A 27,260-nucleotide genomic window follows, 5' to 3' on the forward strand; every position below is an offset into this window, starting at 1 on the left:
CCAGAGGCTTGGCATCTAATAGCATCTTGAGGACCCCTCTGGCATAGCTCGCGGACCCCTGGGGGTCCCCGGACCACTTGTTGGGAACCACTGACATATAGATCTACAGTGTGCTAGCCAGGTTACCATTGGCTAGTGATAGAAATTTTTCTGTTGGTACATTTTTCCCATTGAGAACATAATAGTTTCTAAAAATGCCTATAATAAATTACTGTAGTGCTAGTCAAAATGGATAGTTGCATGGTTGTAATCAAGTTTTGGAGGGTGTCTATCCATATGTGTGTAATGAGTGTGCTCAAAATGTCATACTTGCATTTTCAGTGTCTTCATTCTTCCCTAAAATACAAACAGTGTAAGGAAACATAAGCTATTGATTTGACATATCTTAAAATATTTGCATTAAAATACTGTATTACAACAACGGTTTTCCAGTTGACTCTTTGATTTTGAAGTTAACATTTAAACCACATAATATGTTATTCCCCCTGCCATGAAATATTTCCGTTTAAAGCAGTCGAATTTGTTTCAAGTGGCATCTGTTTATTGTGAAATAATGGTAGACTGAACCTGGGTCCATGCGGCTCTTTTTCTTTTCTCCCCAGTGCTGATCTGTGATTCATGGGAATTCATTGTTACTAAAAAATTTACAAAACTGACAATTTTCTAGAGAAAATTTTCTGCCCTACTTCACTGCTTGGAAGCAGTAAGAATTTCTTAAGAGGCCCCTGCTTGTGGGTCCGTATTTAGATGGATTGAATTTCATATCAGACTCACAGCCTGAAAGAACAGTTTATTTACTGTTTTGTAGCTACAGCCACCAGAGCTTTTGCTAACAGTCATCTCAATGTTTTTTCTGATTAATTATAAATATATAGTTGAAAAGGGGGAGACTACTGAACAACACACTATAGTAATGCTCCTTAAGAAAAGTCTCAGGTTTTTTTTTCTACAAAAGCTGCAATTTCAGGTTCTGTGCATATGGCTATGTAAACCCTTACCTTCCATTCTTTTGTGTAATTTTTCATGCTTATCACATCCATTATTCCCTAGTCAGCTGCTGCTGCTTTAGGGGGTTGGGATGAGGGAATATATTGTAGTTGTCCAGGCAACCAGGCTGAAGCTCCTTGCCGCACTGGAAATTTCATTAACTGACATTGCCAGGTGGCAAGATTTTTGCCCTGTTCAGCAATGAACACATATAGTTACACGTGATTAGTTGGAGCTTGATAGGGATTGGGATGTCACAGTGTTACTATGAATGAGATATGCTTTCCCATCCATGTTCTGCTGTAGATAGTGAGTTTTACAGAACAGCATTCAACTTGTTCCATCAGTGCAAGGATTTATCCTTGCTCAATGCAACACCACCACCCCAGCAAAAAAAAAATCAAAAAAAATCTGTACTCTGGTTTACGTCACCCCTCTGAAGCATATTTGCAGTGAGGAGAAGGGAGGAAGTTCTGTTGTTGGAAATCCTTGTGCTGATGGAATGCCTACATTCTTTTGGGAAGGCATGTTCATGACTTTTGCCAGGTGCAAAAAGTGCACCACATTTCCGCTTTAGTCTTTATAGACAGAAGAAAAGCCATGACATTATAAAACCCAGCTAGTTTACTGTGTCGAGCTTTTACAAAAATAAGTAAGTTTCTGGGATACAGCAGAAGTATTTACTTTTTTGATAAACTCTTTTTGTACTTGAGGCCCAATACTTTTTTAACTTAAAGAGTAAGCCACCCTATTTTGTTTTCCATAGATTAATCTACATATGTGACTCTTCATACTATGTAAAAGAAGAATTTGAAACTGGTGAAGTGAATTAAAGTGAATCAATTTTAGGACAGAGCTTCCTCTTTTCTGTAAATGTTTTGTTAGCTTGTTCTAATGAATGGATGTTTAGCACTTTAAAATAATAAATAGTCTTAATAGGTTTTTTGTTTTCTTTGTGGTTCTTAGTGGGGAGGAAATCATGATTTATCTCACTGCCAAGAAAAAGAACGACTACTGTATGCCTCCCACCAACATGCTTGACTTGTGTTGTCTTTGCCTAGTATTGGATTTTTATATTAAAAATATTGAGCACAGGAGGGCCTATGTTCACACAGCTTTTCAGTAAATACTAGCTTTTTCTTCATGTGATAATTTAGTAGCTTTAGTTTGCTTTCCACTATGTATTACTGTTCTTACCCTTGGTTTGCCCTTAATTTTATCTTGGTTGCCATTTGGGGATTGGCTTCTTCGTAGTTTTTTTTTATATTGGTTTCTACTCTTGTTTGAGCACCCATTTCCTTATGGTGTTTTGTATTTTGAGAGACTGTGTGTGCCTGAATAAGCTCTTGGTTTTTGTATCTTGTTGCATCTTGATATTCTCACTGCTGTAGTAGTAGTAGTAGTAGTAGTAGTAGTAGTAGTAGTAGCAGTGTGTGTGTGTGTGTGTGTTCTTTGGCATCTTTATAGCATCTTATATGGGATTTATATTCTGTTCATCACTTTTAATTGTAATAGCCCAATGTATTGTCCTTGCATGTGTTGTGATTTCTATATTTTGCTCCCAATTCATTCCCTTTTGGTGGGCAGGGGGAGTAGGTGTGGTTGTAGTTTTGTTTTTGTGTTTATTCACCCTTGTGTTTTTTGAGCTGATTCACCCTTTCTCTTTTGTTTCTGATCTTCTTTATTTCTATCAACCAAATGACTTCATGTGGAGTATGTTTTATTAGAACTTTTAGCATCATTGTTATAGTTTGGGTTATTTCTTGACTAGGTGAGAACTGTTGGCAAATAAAGAAAGTATTCAGAAGACGAAATGAGGTAGTTATTTCAGAAAAATTGTAATCTCATGCACGACAGTCTGGTAGTGGTGTTGCTTGCCAGTGTTGTCAAATATGTGAAGCAGTTATCAAAAATTTATCACTTAAGATCGCTTCATATGACTGAACTACTGCTGTATTTCAGATGATAAGGACAGGAATCTTGAATTGTGCCAGCTTTGAAGTGCTTATGATGCAAACAGAAATAGAATTTTAAAACTGCCTTTGTGATAGACAATTAGATTATTTTAACAATTGAGATTACAGTATATCGGTTAAGTGAGCTATCCATTTAAGATGGGGACAGGCTTCACGTATATAAGGTTTTGTGTGTGGAGGGGGAGGTCATTGGTCTTCCCAATCAGTGATTTTTAATTTGAGATGCCATCTCACTGGGCCATGCCAAAGATAGCATGCTAGGATATTGAAGGTTAGGTGACCTAACATTTCTGGTTTGATGGTAGTTTTTGAAATTAATGTGACAAGCTTCCTTTACTACACAGTTTTTTTCCCTTATCTTGCCTCTGTCTCCTCAGAATATGCTATGGGTGGTTTCCTGTGTTTTTGGCTAGCCAAATGAACATTTGTGGTAGCCAGGACCCTATTCATCCCCTGCAGTGCTATCCTTTGAACATTTGCTATGCTTAGATGCAGTTATAGTATAGGACTGGGTTCTTGCTCCCAACGTGTTAGATAATTCTCCCTCTCCTCTTCAGATTTGAAGCTGCAGTAGTTGTTAACATCCTTACAGTTGGGCTTGGCATTTGAGAACCTTGGAACCCAGCACAACTAATTCTAATCTAATTTGGAATTAGATAGCTTGTCAGAGAAAATAAAAAATAAACCAAAACAGGTATTTATTTCAAAATGGGAAGTCTTTAAAATCTGTTTTAAAAATAACAATAGTAGCTTAAAGTCTGTCGCAGCATTCAAATAATTTCAGTAGCAGTTCCAAGTATGTTGTAAAACCTAAGATTAAAGTTTATTAAAATTTTAATAATAACTTGTTATGTTATGGCAGTAAACAAATGTGAAACTGAAGTAAGGAATAGACGGGAAGTCTGGTCTATAGAAAAAGACCATTTTTATTTCAAAGTTTTGAGATAACTTTTTGATGTATTATTTTTCTTTTTGTTTTGTGTTGATATATATGGATATTTGTCTCTCTTTCCCCCTGTGGTAAAATGAGAGAGAGAGAGAGAGAGAGAGAGAAGCCAGCACAACTATGGGTTTCAGGTTCGTGCAGAGTTAGTCTGAGGCCCAGGGTTGGGAGCTTGAACAGCATACGTCTGGCAGGCCCATGGCAGGGACCCCTAGCCAGCTTGGCCCTCCAAGGCCTGGAGTAAGTATATCCAGCTGCTCCCTGCCCAGCATGGGCCTAATGGACATGACCCATGCCTCCTCGCCACCTCCAAACATGGAGCTTTTGTGGAGGTGGGGGGAGGAGCAGGGACTTGTTTTAATTGTAGGCAATGTATCTGCTGCCCATGTCCCAAATGGCTAGCTACATTTTACTTTCCAGCTTGGTCTTGCAGAGGCAAATAGATATATACAAAGAGGAACTTATTATTTTCATTCCTCCCTCCATCCCTCCCACAGATTTCTTTCCTGACGCTGGCAAGTGAAATAATGGTACACAGAATGTGTCCATGTGGCTCCATTTCATTTTTTTCTAGTGATGATCCCTGCTTCACACATATATGCAAGTAAACCAGCTGTCCGCTTTTGCTTGATGGCAGTAATTCTCTCCAATAGGTGGCCAATTCACTATCAGTTTGGAAGTGAAAAAGAGCCATCCAAAAGTAGCAGTTTCTACATAGGTGTTAAATACAACAACAATCTTTATTAAGGTCCATAGACCCATCAATTCGTTACCAAGCGATACACAGTTGGACACCCCGCCCTCAAACCACTCAGACATCTTACTCAAATTCGGAGTAGGAAACATTAGTTCTTGTGACCACCGATAAAAACTTTGCCACTGCTAGTGTTCTGGCATTTGACCGGTCTTCCAATAGGAACCTGATATAGAAATCCTCTGATTTTCCTGGGAGCAAGGCTATCAGGGGTGAAATCACTTCAGCCCTAGCTTGCTCAAACTTCCCACAGTGCAGCACAATGTGTTTTATAGAATCTACACCATGGGTGCACGAGCACAGTCTTTCCTGGTAGGGTACTCCTCTCATCCTGCCCTCCAGCACTGCAGAGGGGAAAACATTCAGTCTTGCTTTTGTGAACAGCCTTTGGTAGTTTGGCACTGTCAAGTTTTGAATATAGGTTGCTGGCTTAAAGACATGCCCATATTGTACTCCTATTGCCAATGGACTGCAGATCGCAAGTGATTGATGTCGTAGATCACTGTGTGAATTATCCCAAAGTATTTGCTTTAAGGTCTTTAGGGCACCTTCATATCCCAGGCAATAGAGTTGGGTGGGTGACAGACCTAAAGCAGTGGCTTTTCTCGCCATGGTTTTCTGCCATTGGCTGATGTATTCCTCATTGTTCAGGTATTTATACAGTCCCTCCCCAAGTTCAAATACTGCAATCCTGAGCCAATGTTTTAGTGCAGCCCACCATGCCTTTGTTGAAATTGGGCATTCACCTGTTTCTAGCAGGAGTATGGAATTTCGAACACAATTGGGCACCTGAAGCAAGGATCGAATAAATTGTGCTTGGAAGCCATCTAGCTTAGGCAGGTCCCCATTCTGCTAGACGTTTGCTGCGTACAGGATTTGGGGGACAGTTTTTGCATTTAATACTTTTAGAGCTGCTGGTACATACTTGCCGCCCTTTGTATGGAAGAACCAAAATATGGCTAGTTTTGTAATCTCCGCCTTTTGAAGGGAGGTTTGCCAGTGGTACTTCCATGATCTTGTATGGTGGAATGTAAGTCCCAAATAGCTGAAATGTTTAATTTGTTCAAGTTCATGGCCATCCAGCGACCAGTTTAACCGGAAAAAGCTTTCAAATACTAGGATTTTTGATTTTTCATAATTTATTGTTAAGCCATTTCCAAGACAATAATCAGAAAATTTCATCAACAGGTGTTTCAAACCCGGTCTGGTGCGTGAAATTATGGCCGCGTCATCAGCATAAAGCCGCAAGGGGGTCCTTCTTATACCTATTTTTGGAAGGTGACCATCTGCGTCCATTAGGCACTCTTCTAGATCATTTAGGAATAAGCAAAACAATGTTGGGGCCAGGACACAACCCTGTCAAACCCCCCTACTCATTTCGATATTATTTGATAGCTGTCCCTGCTGACCGCATCGAACCTGCAGTTTGGTTCCGTTATATAGGGCTTTTATAAGAAAAAGGAGACGTTTGTCCTGTATTATCAGATCTAATTTGGTCCACAAATGGGATCTGGGGACAGAATCAAATGCTGACTTCAGATCCATAAATGCCACAAAGAGCTTGCCCTGAAGCGGCCTGGTATATTTTTCGGCTAGGAAAGACAGCATTAGGCAGTGGTCTGTGGTTGAGTGATTCTCTCGATAGGCTGCCTGGGCTTCAGATAGGATGTTAAATACAGTGGTGCCTCGACTTATGAATTTAATCCGTTCCGAAGGCACCTTTGTAGGTCGAAAAATTCATAAGTTGAAAAGCGCCATAGGAATGCATTGGAAATGGAAAAATTCGTAAGTTGAAGCAACCCCATCTAAAAATTCGTAAGTCGGGAAAACCCTATCTAAAACCACCGTGGTTTCCGTTCGGATGTCGAGAAATTTGTAAGCGTGAGGCCATTTGCTCCACTTGTAAGTTGAAAATTTGGTTGTCGAGTCATTCGTAAGTTGAGGTATCACTGTATGTAGAAGAATATAACTTTGCACATACTTGAAAAACAAACAAAGAACAAAATAGTCTGACAGGGACCTGTAGATTTCTTCCAGCATATCCAGGAAGGGGAAAGAAGGTTAGTCAGGAGAAAACTTAGGATAGAATATAAGAATTGTCTCCTAACAACTCTTAGTTAGTATTCAAGGGAAGGGACTGAACCTATGGTTGAGGGTGGATGTATGCCATGAGGTTTAAACAACAACAACAACAACAACAACAACAACAACAACATGCACTATACAGGGATGTTTTAGTAGGAATGAAAGGGGGGGGAGATAATCCCCCCTTCCTCAATCTCCAGTGCCTTCCCCCCAACTCTTCTGGATTACAGCTATTAAATACTCTGATTTGGGGGTGGCAGCCCCCAAGTCAAACTTTTAACACTATAGGATGATGACTAGTGGCTCTTAGGTCTTGTCCAGAGAGTCGTCTGCTATCAGATCACTTTTAGCACATTGGGAGAAGCACTTGGGTATTCTTTCCCTCCTGAATAATACACATAGGACTTACCAGTTCTTTTTTCAAGCTGTCTGAAGTCCTGAGCTGGAAAGCTGGTCTTTGGAACTGACACTACACTGCCAACAAAAGAGAAATGTTTACACTTGCAACCATTAGTCCAAAAATACACTTCATAAGTATTTTTTTCTGATTTCAATGATATTTCAAAGTGAGTGTGTTCCAGAGTGCCCTAGTAAACCCGTGAGTTTAAAGGATAGATATACAATTTCTGAAAAGTCTTGAAGCCAGAGTACAATATAATTTTTTTACTCCTGTTGCAAAAAACAGAAATATGTCCAATGCTTAAAGTTTCTTTAAGAATATATTATGTAGAACTTAAATTTAGTATTAAAGTTAAAAGTCTAAGTGTTTCTGTTTTAAGTATACTGGTAATGTTAGAGATAATGCTGCAAGCTACAGTAGCTGCAAGTTACCTAAGAGGTTTTTTTTCCACTTGGAGAAATGGGGGGGGAAAAACTCTTTGATCAATTAGGAATGCTTTAATTAATTGATATAAGTAAAAAAAAAAAACTGCTCCTTTCCCCTTATGGGGTACCCAAGAGCCCATATAGAGTCCTTTTGTAGGTTCTCTATCAGTAGGAGAAAATAACAGAGACCAACCAGAGAATATTGAGGAACAAAGCAGCTAGTAAGCCTGATCTTTATTAACTGTTGCAACAGGGTGCTCCCCCACACACAGGAGAGAGGAGGAGGACCCCGAGCCATGTGCGCAAGCCCTTATATAGACAATTTTAAATTGCCCGCCCTGGAGTCCAAGACCGCCCCCAGAAACATCATAGATACATCACAGAAGGGGTGTAGCCCAATACCACCCCCAGATACATCATACCTATATCACAGAAAAGGCGGTCTACAACAGAAATCTGAGTGTGTTGTTTTTATCCTGTCTGGCACAGTTACCTGTTAATGGACACTTGACTGGACTACCTGGGGAGCCTACTCAGGATTCTTTGGTGAAGTTCTAAGAATACTATGTCTACTGTATCTACAATGTCTACTGTATCACCCCTATCCACATGCTCATTGACATCTGAGGGTTGAGGAGCCCCCACAAAGTGATGAACAGGATTCTTTCAGACTCCTTCAGATGTTGGTCCTGGTATTTCCTCAACAAGCAAATCCCTTCCACATTTATGAGTTTCTGGTGGGAAACTCCTTAGCCTCCTTGCTCCATGAAGAAGATGATTTTTTTTGTCAAGTAAGTACCTGCAGCACTAACTTGACACAAAATTATGGACCCCCTAAAGCACTTGGGCCAACAAAGAGGGTAGTATCAGCAGTTGGCCCCTTTCTCCATGTGAGATAAAGGTGGCTCAAACAGAACTTCCCCCCTGGTTCTTGGGTCATCAAGCAATCCTAGTCAAGCTTGGAATGGAGAAGCAGGCAAGGATGTTTCTGTTCCATTGCTCTCAATCTTTGCTTGCAGTATTCTGATGGGGTCGCCAAAATGAAATCGGGGAAGCTCACTAGTACTGTACTGTATAGCAGTTTTCAAACCAATAAGGTCATAAGACAGATCTGTACTCTTAAAGCTTATTCTCTTTTATTTGGACACCCAGTAAGTTGTTGATGGTATATAGCTTGTACATTGAGCACATTTTTATACCCTCTGCTGATAATAACAGAATGATGAACCATAGTGTGCATTAAATGTTAATGCCTACTTTAATATGACTCTATCGATCAATGGATATGGCCCAATTCAGACAAATCATTTTACTATAAGCTTAATATCTGGATAAATGTTAACCTGGGAACGGTGCAGAGAGAAGAAATGGCAAGGTACATCTGAGATAGCACAACCGGACGCCTTCATCTGCCCCAGCTACAACAAGAAATGTCTCTCCCATATCAATCTTTAGAGCTACAACAGGCACTGTAACCTTTGAACAGTTTGACTTCACCCCAAAAGGCACACTCCTTCATTGCCTCCCAAGACAAGACAAATGCCAGCCATATGCTTAAACACATTTTGGTTTAATATGCTTTATCTTTTTTTTTTAATATATTTTATTAATTTTCCAATTAAAACCAATTATATCACATTCATTATTTCAAATTATACATATATATATATCAATCAAACCGAATGTTATGCCAAATCGTCTAGAGAATTTTTTATTTGGGTTCCCATGCTTCAAGAAATTGGGGATTCCTCGCAACCGTCCACTGCCGTCTTTTTTCTAAAGTTCAAATCGTCCTCCAAGTTCATAATAATCCAGATCTTCCCCTTACAGTCACATAGATGTTTTCCACTTTCAACCGATTGTTTCCCCGCTGCTGAGATAAATATCAAACAAGGTTTCACAAATGTTCTTTCTCCTGTGTGGGTTAATCAGTCCAGCCTCCCCATAAATCTTCTTAGTCTGGAGCTCCCTGTTGCGTCGAAGCAGCGCCATCTTAAAAAGCTCAAATCACTTTCGTTTTCTCTCATAGCCATGAAGATTAACGATCTTTATAAAATTTACAGCTTTTCCAGGCAGAAGACCCAAACATCAAACCATAAACTCTTGGTAAATTAATGGATCTCCTTGCCCTATAGCTGAACTTAGCTTCAGGTCGCTGCTCCAATTCAAAGTGCGTCACAGCTCATAAATCCTCCGAACGCGTCCAGGACTCCTTCCGTCCGACTAGGGGGGGGGGCTTTTCTCATCGGCAACTCCACATCTTTAAAAAATATGCTCAGTAACAACAGTTTATAAAGTTCAACTCACACAGTCTTTTGCTTCTCTTTCACTCCAAACAAGCCAGGACATCGCGTCTGGGAAGGTACGAAGTAACTCATATGAAGAAAAATAAAAGAAAACTCAATTCCCTTATCGCTCCGTCCCCATCAATCCTTCTTCCAGATGATATACAGCCTTTGACTCCTCTCCCTCAGCAGCATAAGTTTCTCAGCAGTAAACAGCGCTTCTTCCCCTCCTTCTGAAGTATGTCCATAGATTTAAGCCTAATTATCTTCTTTAACCATGGAAATCCCCGCCATGCAGATTAGCGTCCGGGAGTCCTGGCCCTCGTAAGTGCTTTTCAGCCCAAGCTCCCCCCACTCCATAAACAGTCGGAGTGGGTCTGGGGGCATCGCGGGCCAGCGGCCCCTCTCCGTAACCCCCGGAGAGGGTAGGGGGTTGCCATTTACTCCCCTAGCAACCGCCAAATTCCTTACGAAGGTCAGAGGGATGGAAAACAGGTCCGCCATTCCTGCCGGCGGAAACCGGAACCGGTTTAATATGCTTTATCAATGCTGAGGAAGGCTATGGCTTACTATTTAAAACACACTGTTTTCCTTGACAACTTTTCAGAGACCTGAATTTATCATTTGTCTTACAGTGCGAGGATGTCGTCCAGGAAAGATTGTGCAGATGACAGAGGCTGAAGTTCGGGGCTTGTGTATAAAATCACGAGAAATCTTTCTTAGCCAGCCCATACTTCTGGAGCTAGAGGCGCCGCTGAAGATCTGTGGTATGTGGTGATTAATGTTGTATACTAAAGAAGGAAAGCTTTTAACCTGCAAAATAATATTTACCGAATGTTGCTATGTATTCAAAATATGTAAACAGTAAAGAGAAGCAAAACCATTTAACATGAAAAGATAGCCTGCTTCCCCTACTAAAATGTGGTAATTTGGTACACTTTTACTACATTGAGTGATTTATATCCTTAAATACTCCTGCCAAGTTTTAAGCTAATTCAAAACCTGCTGTACAAAGAAACCCTGTATTTAATATATAGTAAATACTAATCTTGGGTTTAATTTAGTTCATATATTATTGAAGTAATTTAGGAGACAAGACTAAGTGCTAAAACATTTCATATTTTCACAGTTATTTTTCAGCCTACTTGTGCATTCTTTTTTGGGTAAGACCCAAAAAGGGAGTGTCTTGCCTTTTGATCTGAAGTTCAAGAATGCTTGCTAAACAACTTTAGGGTTTGGGAGGTATGGCAACATGCCACTGCAGTTGCACTCTGAATGCCTTTGTTTGCCTGAATCAGCATTCAACAGGAAGACTTCTGCCATTACTAGCTGAGCTTCAGCTCTTTGAGAGGCTAGAAGATTTCAGAGAGACAGTACAGACTAGAAAAGCAAAAGCAAATGCAGTTGCATCTGGGTTTAGTTTAGTTTAAATAGTATTTTATTAGCAGGTTTTAAAGCATTTGAGTGTTTCCAAGTGCATTCAAATGATAGGTTAAAAACATCTGTTTTAACCTATCATTTGAATGCACTTAGAAACACTCACAAACCAATTTGTAATTGAAGTATTTTTTACTATTATTTGATTTTTTTATCCTGCCTTTCCTCCTCAAAAGAGGTCATCAAAATAATAACACAACATAATTGAAACATTACAGTTAAACTACTAAAACACTTTTTAAAGAATATGTATAATTCCTGGCTCCTAAATGCATTTCAGACCAGTGATATGTTTACTGTAGAGATAAGTCCTAGAAAAAGGCATTGCCATTTATTTTTAAGGCACATGCATGCTGCTCATATTTCATTTATTTTAGTTGCTTATGATGCTGTTTGGTGGAGTATAAATCTATTTTTGTATTTAAAAATTTTAAATATGTAATGCTTTTATGTTTAAGAGAACATTTTGTTCTGTTAATTATGCTGTTTTGAATGTGTACTTGGTATTAGATCTTAATTTGTAATATTTTATTTTGTAATGTTTTGGTTGATGCTTTTAAGTTGTAGAGCACTTAGCAATTAATATATATATATATATATAGTGGTATGAAAATGATTTTAAATAATAATCAAGCCCTATTCTTTGCAAAATCTGGGTAATTAAAGCCTGCAATGTTGCAATAACTTTTTGTATGCAGCATGATAATAACTAGTAGTTAGTATGCAAAGATGTACAGTGGTACCTCTACTTACGAATTTAACGCGTTCCGAACGCACATTCGTAAGTCGAAATTTTTTTTAAGTAGAATCCCATAGGAATGCATTGGGGAAAAAAACCTAACTAAAAATTCGTAAGTAGAAAAAATCCTATCTAAACCGCATCCAAGATGGCGGACAGAGCTCCATTCGTAAGTAGAAACATTCGTAAGTAGAGTTATTCGTAAGTAGTAGTCAAACTTCTACTGTACTGTAGAAGCAAAATCAGCTGTCCACATGGAGATTACAAGATAGTAGGAAGGCAGTACAATTCCTTGACTGTTAGTAGTGGTATAAGAATGTGTGAGAGGTACTATTATAAAAAGTGTCTACAACAAGCATATGAAAAATGTAGCATTCCTTGAGGCCAAGAAGGTATCTGTGATTTATTTAAATATTTCAGGTTGTATCCAACTAACTTCTACTTAGAATAGACCTATTGGAATTGATGGTCCTAAATTAGTCCATTAATTTCAATGGGCCTACTCTGAGTAGGCTATCCTTGGATACAACCGCTAAACTTCTTAAAGAGTGCAACAGTATTAAAGCTTTCACTTTCAAGGTGGAAAGTAAACTAAGAGAGTGCTTGCGATCGCCCAAAAAATGTGGCAGCAAGCCTGTTAAAATGGTACATCTGTAATAACTGTATCACACTGATCCTACAGGATCTGAACTGGCTTCCTGTACATATCTGATTGGATTTCAGAGTGTTAATAATATCTTGCAAAGCTCTAAAAGCTTGGGGCGAGGGTATGTGAGAGAATGTTTTTCCCATTTTGTCCTGACTGATCATTAAAATCTGCCTAGAAGTGTGTGTTGGTGTTCATCCTCTCTGTCTTCCCTTTGGAAGCTGGTGAGGGGATGTTGGAGAGGGCCCTTTTCACTGCAGCACCCTAGTTATTGAACAGCTTCCCCTCAGAGGCTTGGGAGGTAATAGTGGTGGGCTCTTTTTGATGACCAGTTTACATAGGTTTTTGGCTCATACTAATTTTAGCTTGCAGTGGGATCTGCCTGGTGGTTTACTTCATTGTTGATGGTGATTTTATGATATATTATATTAAAAGGTTTACGGTATGTAATATATACTGTGTCCTAAGAACATATAATAGAGGGTGGAAGAGAAATATTTTAATAAACTTAGATTGTATCAAATGTTAGTCACATACAGAGTAGGCCTATTGAAATTAATGGACATAACGAAGTGGAATTGAGGAGGAAACAACCCCCTTAGTATTTTACCACCAAAGTAGAGTATCTGTTTTGGTTCTTACTACCAGCTGTTCAAGATGCTTTTCTTCTTCTAATAATTGTTTTATAAATATATCTGCACTCTTAATTTTCATAGGTGACATCCACGGTCAATATACAGATTTGCTTCGATTGTTTGAGTATGGGGGATTTCCACCTGAAGCCAACTATCTATTTCTGGGGGATTATGTGGATAGAGGCAAACAATCCTTGGAAACCATCTGCTTATTACTTGCATATAAAATCAAATATCCAGAGAATTTTTTCCTCCTGAGGGGAAACCATGAGTGTGCTAGTATTAATCGCATCTATGGATTCTATGATGAATGTAAGTAAAGCTTTATATAAATGTTTCTAGTAGTTACCCTTTTTATGACATGCTTTGAAACTTGTAGAAAAATTCACCTAACAATATTGAATTAATACTATTTTATGTTTCTCTTTAAACTTGTGAAATAACCGCTGAATTACTTTTGCATTCAGCAGTTACCGTACTTAAATAAAGATGGCACTCTTTTTGAATGGTCAGACTACCGTATGTAATATGATAAATAAATTGCTGCTCTTCTAATCCCATCAGGTAAACGGCGGTTTAATATCAAGCTCTGGAAGACATTTACAGACTGTTTTAATTGCCTGCCTATTGCAGCCATTGTAGATGAGAAGATTTTCTGCTGCCATGGAGGTAAATAGAACACATCTTTCATAACAGTTAAATTACTTATTTCTTCAAAGTTTGGACAAAAGTCCAACCAATGAGTTTTCTTGCCCCATACCTCTTAACTAATATCAAACAAAGTGGATTTGAAATGCATTATAAAACCATCTTCTAGAACAGGCACTTTCAACAGGTAGATCCTGATCTACCAGTATATCACTGGACATCTGTGGTAGATCACTTTCCCCCCAGAAGCTCAACAACTTTGGCTCCCCTAAAAAAAAGCTCATTTTTTGCCCTGCATCCCCCCAAAATGGGGCTTTCCCCCTCCCTAAAAAAGCTCAACAACTTTGACCTAACCCCCAAAAAAGGGTGTAGATCACTGCCAGTTTTTAACTCTGTAAGTAGATCACAGTCTCTTGGGAGTTGGCCACCCCTGTTCTAGAATACCATTGGTTTCCAAGAATCTAGCCAGAGAAAATCTTGATGAATGAGCATATACAGCTTGCCAGCAGGGTATAGCAGTTTGATTAATTTTTTATTGTCCTGAAGAAGGCAGAGGTTATAGATTTGAAGTGATTGGTATGTTCACTTCTGGGTCTTTTGACTGATTTTAGTGTGCAATTTTAAATACTGATCCTTTATCATTTGGCCTTCAGGCTCATTACAAAGATTGTGGCGATCTTAGATAGCATTTTCAAGGCAACAGAGCATACATCCGTACCTCTTGGCTATCATTAAGGACATCAGCATAGGAAAATAGCCTACAGAGGAATTGATGAAGGATGTGAGAAGCCTCAAGGAAGCAAAACTTCCTGCTGAGCCGGAATTTTAAGTTACTTAATTCCAGGGATTTGCAATGACCACATCACTAAGTGGTCCTGTCCTTCAAGATGGAAGTGCATTTACTAGCCCAACTCAACCGTATTAGAGCCTACTATGGGTAGTGCCTCTGGTCATCTTCATGGGTCCTCAGAGGATTCTCAACCATTGGATAGAATGCAACAGCCATCTCTGAAAGAGAAACGGTATCCCTGTTTCAGTCTGTTAACCACAAAAATAGAACCATATCCTCAAGAGATCATGCTTCTATTCTGCTAGGTGGAAAGGTGCATCTCTTTGAGCCAATAATATATTGCTGTGAACAATTAGGAAGCCAGCCGGCTCAAAGAGAAACGAACTTTGGAGAGTAAATCATAACCCCAATATTTCATTCAGAGTTTGACCATTTGGTCTCTGTCTCTGGTCAGGCCCACCAGGCCATTTTCAGAAAGCCAAACCTACATGAGCATTGGGTAAGGGTGGGACTCCAAAGGAACAAATCAGGAGCTTAAAGGTCCCAGTTGTTCTTTGGACCTAGCATGGCATGCTTCCACCCACCCATCAGCTGTGATGGGCAGATCATTGTGCACCTTCAGCCCCCTCACCCGTGGATCACTTCCTTTAAATCCCAAGAATCGGGGCTTTAAAGGGAATCTTCACCTGATGTCACTATGACATCAGGTGATAGATAGGTGGGTGGCCTTGCCCACCTATCAACTTTGGCCCACCAGGCATGGGGAACGTAAAGAACTAGCCCTCTGGCCAGAAAAAGATTCCCAGCCCTTTCTTCCTGAAAAGAGTGCTGATCAAGATGGGATAAATTGCGATATTCTCGGAATAAATTGCTGAAGTGTTGAAGAAGCCAAATTCATAAGAAATTATCAGGACTCCCATCTTAGAAATAATCACAATGTGGATAAATCAGAACACTCAGCCATTATTGAAGCGCCTCACAAATACTTGGTTTGCTTCATAATACATTTGCAAAACACATATATCACATGGTTGTTTCTGTTCTGTACCTTTTTAAAATAGTTGTACTAGCTTAAAGTCTTAAAAGAAATTAGCCTTTTTAGTTTGTGTTATGATGATACTGATAGACTGCTTGCAGGGATGTGCCTGACCATGTGCCCTCTGGATCCTTGCCCATTACAGCAGGTGAAATTGAGCCTGTGGGAAGGGTTATTATAAATCCCACTGATTTATCTGTATCGATACTAGTCTAGATTCAGAAACAAATTAGTATTGAACATCATGATGAGCTTTATGGCGAGAGGAGCAGTGGAAGTGCAAGCGCACTCCTGCTGCTTTATCTCTTAGTGGCCTTTGATATTATCATTATTATTAGTAGTAATTATTTGTCCTTCACCAGCAGGTCCCAGGGCAGGTTAAAATAGTTATTAGTGTATCAGGCCCTGGCCTGTGTAACTCCTTGCCAATAGAAGTTCAGAAGGAGTCACCCCTGCTTGCTTTCACATATCTTTTGAAAACACTGTTGTTCAGACAGGCCTTCGTAACATGACTTTTGCTACCAGCCAGTTTTCGTTGATATGTTGATGTTTTTGCTGTTATTGTAGTGTTGTGTATGTTTGCACACTGCCTATGAAAGTGTGGTTTGTAAATATTTACTTGGCTCAGATATTTTCTCCATCATGGCTTAAGCTGGAGAACGACCCCTTAAAAATAGTTGGTTTAGATGTAGTAAACTTCTACAGCTTGGTATAGAATAAAAATATTTTTAAAAACCTATATTGACTGAGGGAAATATCCAAGTAGATGTCATCATTGAGGGAGGTGTCTCAGTATGCCTGCTAGTTTAGATTCTTTTAAATGAAATAGTTGTCTTGTCCTCAGAAGTAAATTATTTTGCATTTGTTTAACAATGAAATTATTCCAAGTAAGGATCACGTTATTTAAAATAAAAGTTTCTTCATTATGAAGAAAAAACGTTCCTTAGGCATCTTGTACACCTTGAACAATTTTATAAAAACAAACCCCACAGTAGTGAAATGGAGAGCTCTTTATGCTGCTAATAAAGAATGGGTGTTTTCGTGCAGTTTATTCTTAAATGTTTAGAACACAATTGCATGCCCAATTGATAAAAAAGTAGTGTTATATCCATTTGCAAAACCTTAGAGATGGTCCTGTCTCAGTGTAATAGCTGTTGAGGCATGAGGTTGGGTATGACTATAAAAAAAAGTGAAATGGATATAGCTACCAATTGGACAGCATTATGTTGGAAAATATAGGAGTCTAGTATTGTCTAAATTCTTTTCATTGACCATCTTCTATGAACAATGAAAATGAGTTTTCTCATTTATGTTGTCAGGACTGTCACCAGATCTGCAATCAATGGAACAGATTCGAAGAATTATGAGACCCACAGATGTTCCTGACACAGGTAAGGCCCACCTGCACAAATTGCTGCTCATTGTAAATTATTTTAAAATTATATTATGGCATGTATCAATAGTGTGTTCAAAGAAGTAGTGAATCTTCCCATCTGAAGCGTTTTGAGGAGCCCTATTATACTTGTGTTGCTTGGAAGCTAAAAGTCCTTGTTTTCTTCATTTGAGGTACAGATTGAAAAGGGCCATGTGGAAGTTACCTGGTTCTGAACATAAGGGATTAGATCCAGGCTTAGTTGCACTATTGTTCCATTGTTCACCCAAACCAATATTAAATTGATTTTTGGATGCTGAAGAAGGTAGCTTGTTAATTAGAACTTTTAAGTTCTCTCTTTTTAAATCCATATTACATTCTAGAGTGTGACTTGAAACAATTTGGTTGTAAGACAGTGGTTCTGGGAACTTGGAAACTAAACTTAGTAAAGTAAAAATAAACTTGTATCTGTATAGTACATTATAGAAGCAGAGATTCAAACAGAGGGTTTCCTGATTTGAAGTTCAACCTGAGTACTTATGCAAGGCGGCTGAAAATTTGGCATATAAGAAAACCGTGGCCTTCTGTTGCAGCTGTAATGCTACTCCAGCATTAAACAGGATTTTTTGGAGAGCGAGGCTCATACTGAATCCATCAACATGAGGCATGCCTGAGCTATGATTTCAGGAGTTTTTGGATATATGGACATTCATTAATTTGTTTTCATTCAATCCAAACAACTTGGATTTTTCTTGCTGGAAGAAAGTTAAAGATACTGCCTCAGTTTGCACATCATATAAAGCCATAGTTTAAAACAAGCTATGGTTTAATGTGATGTGCACATCAGACCACTGACCATAGAAAAAGTTTGCACTGTTGTCTCCAGTAGGAGTGCATTGCAAATCTATAACTGTTATACTTGTATAGCCCCATGTGTACAAAGTACGCCCACCAAAATCTCAATCATGAAAGGTAAATATTTTGTACCAAAAAAGTACACATTAGGGTCCTGTTTCTGAGACTTGTGCTCTTACTTTCAAGGCTTGCTCTGTGACCTGCTGTGGTCTGATCCAGACAAGGATGTGCAGGGCTGGGGTGAAAATGATCGTGGTGTCTCCTTCACTTTTGGAGCTGATGTGGTCAGCAAGTTCTTGAATCGTCATGATTTGGATTTGATTTGTCGAGCTCATCAGGTATGAATTTGCTGCTTTCTAATTTGGGATCTTTACCTTCTAGTTTCCAGGGCTCTGTCATTTACACATACAAATATGTTGACAAGTAGGTGAGCTAGTGCAGATCAGGCTGCAAATTTAGCTATTTATAGTCTGTAGAACCGCCCTGAAATCTACAGGTATAGGGCAGTATACAAATTTAATATATAATCTTAAATAATATTGAACACAAATCTGCCCTAGCTGTCACATCCTCTCTGCACACATATTTCTGTATTTTGAGTCCTTTGTTTCAGAAATGTTGCAGAAAAGCTGGAGGTCTTTGTGTAACTAGTCTACAGCACAAAGAATAATTCACTTAAACTTATTTGTATTCTGTACCTTCTTGTTTCTGTACTTCAAATTACCTTTTTTACCTACTTCAAATTAGCTTCCTTCCCACCATAGATAAGGCTTCTACTGGTGCAATTTACCTTGCTGCTCCTCTTGGGAGCCCTCCATATGCCTCTAAAATTGCTTTTGGGGAGGCAGTGGGGAGCTGAGAAGAAAGGGAATTCCCATTGTGTTTGGAGAAGTCAACTTGCATGATAATGGATCCTGCACGGAATCTTAAGTTGTGTTGCATTCATTTTGCCACATGTTCTCTGAAAACTCTTAGAGTGCAGGTTATGGGATAAGCATTTTGGCTCAAATTACAGAAATATTTTAAGTTACATCAATATTGGTTATGTGTTTTTCTCACTGACAGGTAGTTGAAGATGGCTATGAATTCTTTGCTAAACGACAGCTGGTTACCCTATTTTCTGCTCCTAATTACTGTGGAGAATTTGACAATGCTGGTGGCATGATGAGTGTGGATGAAACTTTGATGTGCTCTTTTCAGGTATGGTAAACATGGATTAGAACCTCTATATTGAGAAGACAGGTCAAAAAGTTATGAGCATTGTACAGTATAGCTTGAATAAAATTAGAGTTAGCTGGGGCAACCCAGCCAATTAAGTGGGGTATGAATAAGAAAATTATTTATTTATTATTATTAAACTTTTAAGGTGCATGGTTGCTTGTATCTCTCTGGTTGAAGGCTAGTATTCTCAGCAAATGTTACAATCTTCCTTTAGTTCAAAACTAATTTTCTAATACCTCATTACCAAAGTATTACTAAGCCTAAGGTGAATATTTGCCTGAATAAAATGGGATCAAGCCACTCTGTTGATGGAGTCTCTTGAGAAACAATATATATCATGGATTGCTCTGAACTGACATGGGGTGTCTGGTTCTCTGAGACTGCCTTATACAGAGTCAAACCATTGGTTCAACTAGCCCAGTATTTTCTATCGCAGCTGGTTAAAGTCTTCCCTAGATCTTTTAACTGGAAGTTGATGGGGATTACTGTTAATCTAATGCGCCATCGAATCTAATGTGCACCCTAATTTTTGCGATACTATTTGGCCAAGGAAGGTGCACATTAAAGGTAAAGGGACCCCTGACCATTAGGTCCAGTCGTGACCGACTCGGGTTGCGACGCTCATCTCATGTTATTGGCCAAGGGAGCCGGCGTACAGCTTCCAGGTCATGTGGCCAGCATGACTAAGCCGCTTCTGGCGAACCAGAGCAGCGCACGGGAACACCGTTTACCTTCCTGCTGGTGCGGTACCTATTTATCTACTTGCACTTTGACATGCTTTCGAACTGCTAGGTTGGCAAGAGGAGGGACCGAGCAATGGGAGCTCACCCTGTCACGGGGATTCGAACCGCCGACCTTCTGATCGGCAAGCCCTAGGCTCTGTGGTTTAACCCACAGCGCCACCCTCGTCCCATAAGATGTGCATTACATTTGAGTAAATACGGTAAATATGGGACCATCTGTATGCAAAGTATTATGCTCTGACTGTTTACTATCATCCCTATCTGGTTAGATGAGTCCACAGAATGGGTAGCCCTAGCTGCTAAATAATTCTTTTTGTACTTTGCAAATGCACATTCAACAGTTGTTGTAAATAGGAAGCCACTTCATATGTAGACAGCAAGTTATGCATTCATTGTAAGGCTGGTTTAATGGATATGTTGTATTGGTTTGAAGAGAAGTTTATTCATCTTCTTAATTCATCCACTTAAGATTCTGAAACCATCTGAGAAGAAAGCAAAGTACCAGTATGGTGGACTGAACTCTGGACGTCCAGTCACCCCACCTCGCACAGCTAATCCTCCGAAGAAAAGGTGAAGAAAGGAATATCATAGAAAAACCATCAGATCTATTAAGGACAAAACTCCATATATACAGTATATAATAAGTGTGCACTGTAAAACCATCCAGCCATTTGACACCCTTTATGATGTCACATCTTTAACTTAAAGAGACGGGTAAAGGATCTTTAATATTTTCTAGTTGACAGATGTGCAACACTGTATTGTAACAAGTATACTCCAAGCTCTAATAACCAACATAGAGTAAAATCAGATCTAAACAAATTATTTTGGTTGCATATTCACATCACAGTTTTAAAGTTGACCAACATCCCAATTTAAGCTTGATGTAATAGTTAAATCAGATGAGAGCATGATGTTTCATTTGTGTAATGTGGTCTTACTGTTGCTTGATTGCCTTTATTTCTCTTATTTTGTAGCTAGAATGATGGCAAAGTATCTAGTCATGTTCCCTGGCTGAAAATGATTTGTGGAAGGGATTTTTGGGGCAGCTGCTGTTCTCCCTCTTCCCAGTATTCTTGCTAACTAAATGTGTGCCCCTATAATAGGAGTTTAAAGACACAAACCAATCTCAAGCTCATGACTTCGGTAGTGCTCCTTATCCAGACAACCCAGCAGTCAGTATTTCTCATGACAAAAAACTTATTACTTTTTATCTTAGATTGCCACAGAATGGATTTGTTCACTGCACCATTTTAAACTAACATTACACTCACAATGACACTTCATTTAACTTAAATAGGGCAAGAATGGTATTACTTATTAGTCGAAAACTTGATTATGTGGTACCTTGCATTAGATTTTATTAGCATGAAACACCTTTTGGCATGCTTAGCTTCCTGATAATGTCATATTTGCATTAAAGTGCATTCTGCATAGCTAACCAAACATGAAGATCCTTCTCTGATAAGCCTGGAAAAGCTAGCTCTGTTTTTCCTCTCCTCTTCCCCGCCCAACTGTGCACTCTGCCCCACCTTCCAGGAGGGTATATTTAAATGGCTGTTGATCATTGAGCAGTAGGTTAACTATGGCTAGTGGTGGTTGGACTGTCTAATATTGCCATGTGAATGTTCTACATGATTGTAAGGCTTATGTCACTAAAGATTTATATCCTCTGGATTTTCATGATCAAGGTTCATATACTATTGTAGAAACTTCTGCTTTGTAGTGTACTATAGTAGCAATAATTTCTGTACATGATCAAGAGTTGATGCAGTATTTCTTTTCCTGTTTTCCTTAAAGGGTTCATATTGACAAATGGCAAAGTGTAAAGAAATGTGCAAAGATTGTAAATGGATAAAAATTGAAAGGCAGCGACTTGATTGGAAATTAATACATTTTTTTTATTGAACACTGTCAAATGTGCAAAGATTGTAAATGGATAAAAATTGAAAGGCAGAGACTTGATTGGATATTAATACACTGTTTTTTATTGAACGCAGTCAAATTTATAAGATTACTTAGTAGGGAAGCTTCCAATTTAAATTATTCTAAATGTGCAACAATGTAGAACTCTTTAATATTGTCTTTGCAAATGTTAAATCGAGAATTCTAGCAACTTGCATTTAATGAACTGACACGTATTATGCAAGGGATTTCTGGCAAAGTGAAAAGTTCTTACATGGATTTAAGTCTCTTTTCTAATTCCATTTTGTTTTAAAACACATATTAAATGTAGGATTTTTCATTTAGTAAAGTTGTTTAATTGATTTGAAGTCTGACTGGTTATTCCAATCTTTGTTATGAAATAATTTGCCCTTGATGGCATACATTAGATGAGATGCAGACAAAACCTTAATATTGACACTAATATAGATTTGTGTTGGTGGATATTTAAAAATACAGCAGCTCTGTAAATGTCACCTGTAGATCAATGGCTAACCAACCATTGTTGCTCCCTAGCGCTGTGGTGTCTACCTTATTATCTGACGATGAAATGATGAACTTCTTGGGTCATTACTGTATGAAAAAAAATCACCTCAAAGAAAGTAAATGGAATGTGACAAGATGGAAACAAAGCTTTGCCATATCCATCTCTCTCTCTCTCTCTCTCTCTCTCTCTCTCTCTCTCTCTCTCTCTCTCTCTCTCTCTCGTAACTTTGACATTTTTACACTGTAGGAACACCTTCATTTCAGATAATATAAAGGAGCCAAAATATCTTTAAGGGCAGTATGTATAATTGGGTTTAACAAATTATTTTGGGAGATTGCTTTTACAACATTGCCCAGGTATGCAGGCGTGCATGTGAAGCCATCTTGAAAGACATAAACATTTACTTGTGCTGTAATTTGTATTCTTTTTCTGTCCTCCACCTCACTTGTCACTACTTAATGTCTGATAACATACTGCAAATTTACAAATACCAATGAAACCAACAAAGAATGTAATGGCTAAAACCACTAGTTATGATATTTACCTGTAAACAACTTTTCTGGAAGCGTATTCTTTGAAACTACTTAAGACTGCTCATGATCAGTTTTTAGATCCTGCCCATGAATACAAATGCTGGTCTCTGTAGGCTTGAGGGTGAGCTCTAGCCCTTACTAACAGATGCCACTGGGGAATCAAGTGAGATGTGTCATTTTCTTGGCTTTGCGATTTGTGTTAAATATTTTGGCCAAGGGTGTGTAGCCTTTCTGTGTAACCAGAATGGAACTAGTGATGTATTTCAGCATGGTTCTAACTATTAATTTACTGTCCTCTCCCCTTTTTCTCTTTCCTTAATAAAAGGAAACAGACACCTTTTACTGGTCCCCCTAAAGCTTCTATGTCTTTCTTTTTGTAGCATTCTCCTATAATTTACTTGTAAGTAACCTTTATTTACCATAGTAACCCTTCGTTCCTATCATTGTTCCATCAGAATGTGTCATGTAAGCAGCTTATTCAAAGACAACCTTGTGCAAAGGAGTCTAGGCTGCTGGATTCCTAAATAAAATTAGTTCACATGATAGTTTTTGAACAAATTTTACAATTGACCTGCTTTTTTCACGTGTGACTGCACATAAATTGTTTGAAACCCATTTTGTGGATGCAAAACATGACATCTGAGTTGGTTGTGTCTTGTTGGCTTGGAAGGAAATTTGAGTTTTAGGAATAAACTTTACTAAACCTCTTGATTCTGTATTCAAGTCTTGTTTTGCACACTGTAGCTGACTCAACCTCAGACCACCACATTATTCTGTAGACTGTTTCCCCAAACAGTCATGTTCCCCAAATAGTTGCATGTACCATTTAAATCCATTATAGATGTCATGTTTCAAAACTGAAGGTTTCAATGCTGTTCAAACATTCATGGAAAAAGAGGGGGGGCAATTTAGGAAATTGTAGGACTTTTACAGATTGATATTGAGGTTCCCATTTGTATATTGATAAAAATCTGTTGGAACATTTCATTTTTTGATCTCCTTCCCACCCTACAGTACTAAGGGATGAACTGTAACTGGTCGTCATTCGGGGTCCTAAAATTTGCTTGATTATGCTGGGGAATCTTTTATGTAGCATCGTCATGGTACATGGCCTTGGTTGCATTTAGCTAATCTACTTTCAGTTCTCTCTATGGAGCTAGTGGAAAAATCAATATGTTGCTCAAAGGTTAACAAATTCTGTGACCAACCAGTTGAATGATGTAATTTGTCTAAATTATGCAAATTTGCTTGCATAATTTAAGTGCTTTCTTGTTTTGCACAGTCTTGCTTTTGCTTGTCAACACCTCTTCCTCTCCTTTTCCTTTCTCCACTGGCCTCCTTGTTAAGTATCTGTTTTCAGCCTTCTGTTATTCTCTCGCTACATACTGTAGCTGGGCGACCTTATCAGATCCCATGTTTTTAATGCCATTTATATGTTGATGACAACCAGCCCTACCTCTCTCTTACCAGAACATATTTCTTTCTCCACTCTCACATGTACCTGATATTTCTGCCCTGCCTGATCAGATCCAGCATCCTGTTTTTCACAGTGGCCAACCACACAATTCCATGCTCTGCTTTTAGGCTTTCTAGAAGCAACAGTCTTCTGCTATATCAGGTTACAAGCCATTCCTTCCAGTCTGCATGGCCTATGAGCTTACATGGCAGCTGTGCTCAGCATCTGGAGGACATAATGTTGGCTACTCCAGTTCTATAAAATTGTTGTGGTGAATAGACTACACACCATGAATTGGTCTGACTTCCTTTTAAAGGTATCTAAGCTGGAGGCCATCATAGTACAGTATCTTGTACCTATAAAATTTGGTTTGGTTGAAGTACTTCTTAAAAGTTGTGAAACTAATGCCAATCACTGACATTGGGTGAGCCACCCAGTGGTATGAAAAAAGAAGAAAAATACTTCTACACATGATGCATAATTTAATAAACATGCTATGACTTCTTCTGCAGATGAAGGACACTACAAATTTAACAAACATTTTTTTAAAAAAATTATATTTATTGAAAAATAAAAAGTACAAAATTACAAGTGCACAGAGTAAGATAAAGACACGAAAAAGAATAAACAAGAAATAGTACCCAAGTAGAAAACAAAACACAAAAAAGACATTGTGTACGTTATAAAAAGTAGGGGGGGGACTTTTAGTTAACCACACCTTCATCTAATATGGTATTTATAAAAAAAAAATTCCAAATATCTTTAAATTTGTCTATTGCAAGTCTATGTTTGTACACAACTTGTTCATGTGTAGTATGTACATATCTTCAATTATAGGGCGCCACTTTTTTATTTTTCCAGTACATCAATACCAGTCGTCATCATCCATCAACATCATTACTAAATGAAAAAACAAAATGCTGTCGCTTTTCCATTACCTTCTCTCCCTTGTTCTACCCTCAAATTCTGATACGTTGCTGCCTATTATTTTCTTCTAACTGCCACCTTTAAACAATTGAATCATTGCTGTCATTTAAAACTTAAACTCCTTAGAATGACTGCTTGGTAGTGACTGCGTTTTCAAATCCCTTCTCAAACAGACTGCTTTTAAGGTTTTTAAGTCAATGGCTGTATAGATCTCATTCCCCTAATTAGAGGTTTTCAACTTTTTGGGTCCACGGCTCCCTTGACCAACTGCATTCTTTCTGTGGCACCACTGTGGGGCTCAGGAGCCCAGTTATGTCACGTGCAGAGCTGGTAGCCCCTCACACCTTTTCGAACACCATCGCGGAGTGTTCCCTCAGCCCCCTCTCCTTAGGAGTTCTCTGGGCAGCTGCCGCTGCCACCCCTGGTCTCTAAGCTGCCCCCTGCCCCAAAGGGAGGTGCCTTCTTACACTGCCCCACAGGGGCCTGGGAAGCACTCCCTGGCCAGCCCCAGAGGCACCATTCTCCTGGGGAGCCTGTAGCCAGGGCTGCTGCAACAAACAGCTGTGCAAGCCTTTGGGAGGCAGAAATGTAAGAGGGCATCCAAGGAGGGAGGGAAGGAAAGGAGGACAGAGGCCAGTGTTCTCCACAGCACCCCTGACCATCATTCAAGGCACCACAGGGTGCCATGGCACACTGGTTGAAAACCACTGCCCTAATGAAACAGTCCCAAAATATCGGGAGGGCCAAGTTTGGCCATGCCTGGTGTAGTCCTTTCTGCTTCTACTCAGGTGCTCCATGTATGTAAGGTTGCAGCACCTGAGGTATAGGTAAGAGGGCTCTGTTGCAGTGCATGTTGAGGACTACGGGATTGGAAGAAATGGCCAAAGTGCACCAGGAAAGGAATGATGGTGGTGCTCTACTGGAAACCTGGGTTGGCAATTGCCTGTGCTTCACAAAGAACCATGTGCTTGGGGTCAGACTGCCCTTTTTAAAAGATTCTGCCCCACAATGTTCTTCCAACACTTGACTTGCCAGTTTGCTTCTGGCATGAAAAGCTGATTAAGGATGGTCTTGTCCTAGTGTTGGTTAGATGCACTTGAAAATTGTGATGGAATAAGACCCTGATGTTGGGAAAGATTGAGGGCACTAGGAGAAGGGGACGACAGAGGACGAGATGGTTGGACAGTGTTCTCGAAGCTACGAACATGAGTTTGACCAAACTGCGGGAGGCAGTGGAACACAGGAGTGCCTGGCGTGCTCTGGTCCATGGGGTCACGAAGAGTTGGATGCGACTAAACGACTAAACAACAACAAGCATTCTAAAGCTTAGGTGAAACATAGGGACACATTCCTATCCTGCATCTACAACTTGGAAGAAAGGTGGGAGCTAGTCCCTTTGATTGTGCTGAGCCTTGAAGGCAGGCAGACCCTCCCTCCCTGTGCTGCTTATTACCCCCAGAGCTTAGCAAGATGTCAGACAAGAGCCTTCCTTTTCCTGATCAGGGTCAGAGACGACTACATGCTTTGACATTGCTAAGGCCAGACAAAAACTGAGGACCCCTGTTCTTTGCAGAACCAAGTGGACACCAGCAGCGGTACTTGGTAATAAATATTTCCAAGATACTGTATCTCATGGCTAGAAACATGGGCAAAGATCCAAGGAGCTCCATGCACGTACACCAAATATCTTTTGTGCAAAGGATGTTTTGCTTCTGGCTGTGTATCTGATGCCAGTTAGAAATGTTTAAGGGTTTTTTAGTCAAAGGCCTTGGCAAAATGTGCAATGCAGGAAAAAAAAAAAGCAAAATATGAAGTTTTCCTGTGGGCAATTAAAAGGTGTCTCTAAAGAAATAAATATATTTTCATTGTTTTCTTTGCAGTAGTAATAAAGAGCTACACACTAAGTCATATATTTATCCATATCTATTAGCAACTC

The 27,260-nt window shown here is 39.2% G+C and overlaps 1 protein-coding gene across 2 annotated transcripts in view; it reads left to right on the top strand.

Moving 5' to 3' along the window:
* PPP1CB (protein phosphatase 1 catalytic subunit beta) overlaps window positions 1-22,250 on the top strand; it is a 37,867-nt gene extending 15,617 nt beyond the window's left edge. For both annotated transcript variants that reach the window (XM_035111498.3, XM_088666608.1), the window contains exons 2-8: window positions 10,491-10,622; window positions 13,394-13,624; window positions 13,877-13,981; window positions 17,106-17,177; window positions 18,200-18,351; window positions 19,079-19,213; window positions 20,447-22,250. In XM_035111498.3, the coding sequence (XP_034967389.1) occupies window positions 10,491-10,622; window positions 13,394-13,624; window positions 13,877-13,981; window positions 17,106-17,177; window positions 18,200-18,351; window positions 19,079-19,213; window positions 20,447-20,551 (932 nt within the window). In that variant the 3' untranslated portion in view covers window positions 20,552-22,250. The remainder of the gene's footprint in view (window positions 1-10,490; window positions 10,623-13,393; window positions 13,625-13,876; window positions 13,982-17,105; window positions 17,178-18,199; window positions 18,352-19,078; window positions 19,214-20,446) is intronic.
* Window positions 22,251-27,260: the final 5,010 nt, after the last annotated feature.

The sequence above is a fragment of the Zootoca vivipara genome, chromosome 3 (genome assembly GCF_965207765.1).
Source record: "Zootoca vivipara chromosome 3, rZooViv2.hap1.1, whole genome shotgun sequence".
NCBI lineage: Eukaryota > Metazoa > Chordata > Lepidosauria > Squamata > Lacertidae > Zootoca > Zootoca vivipara.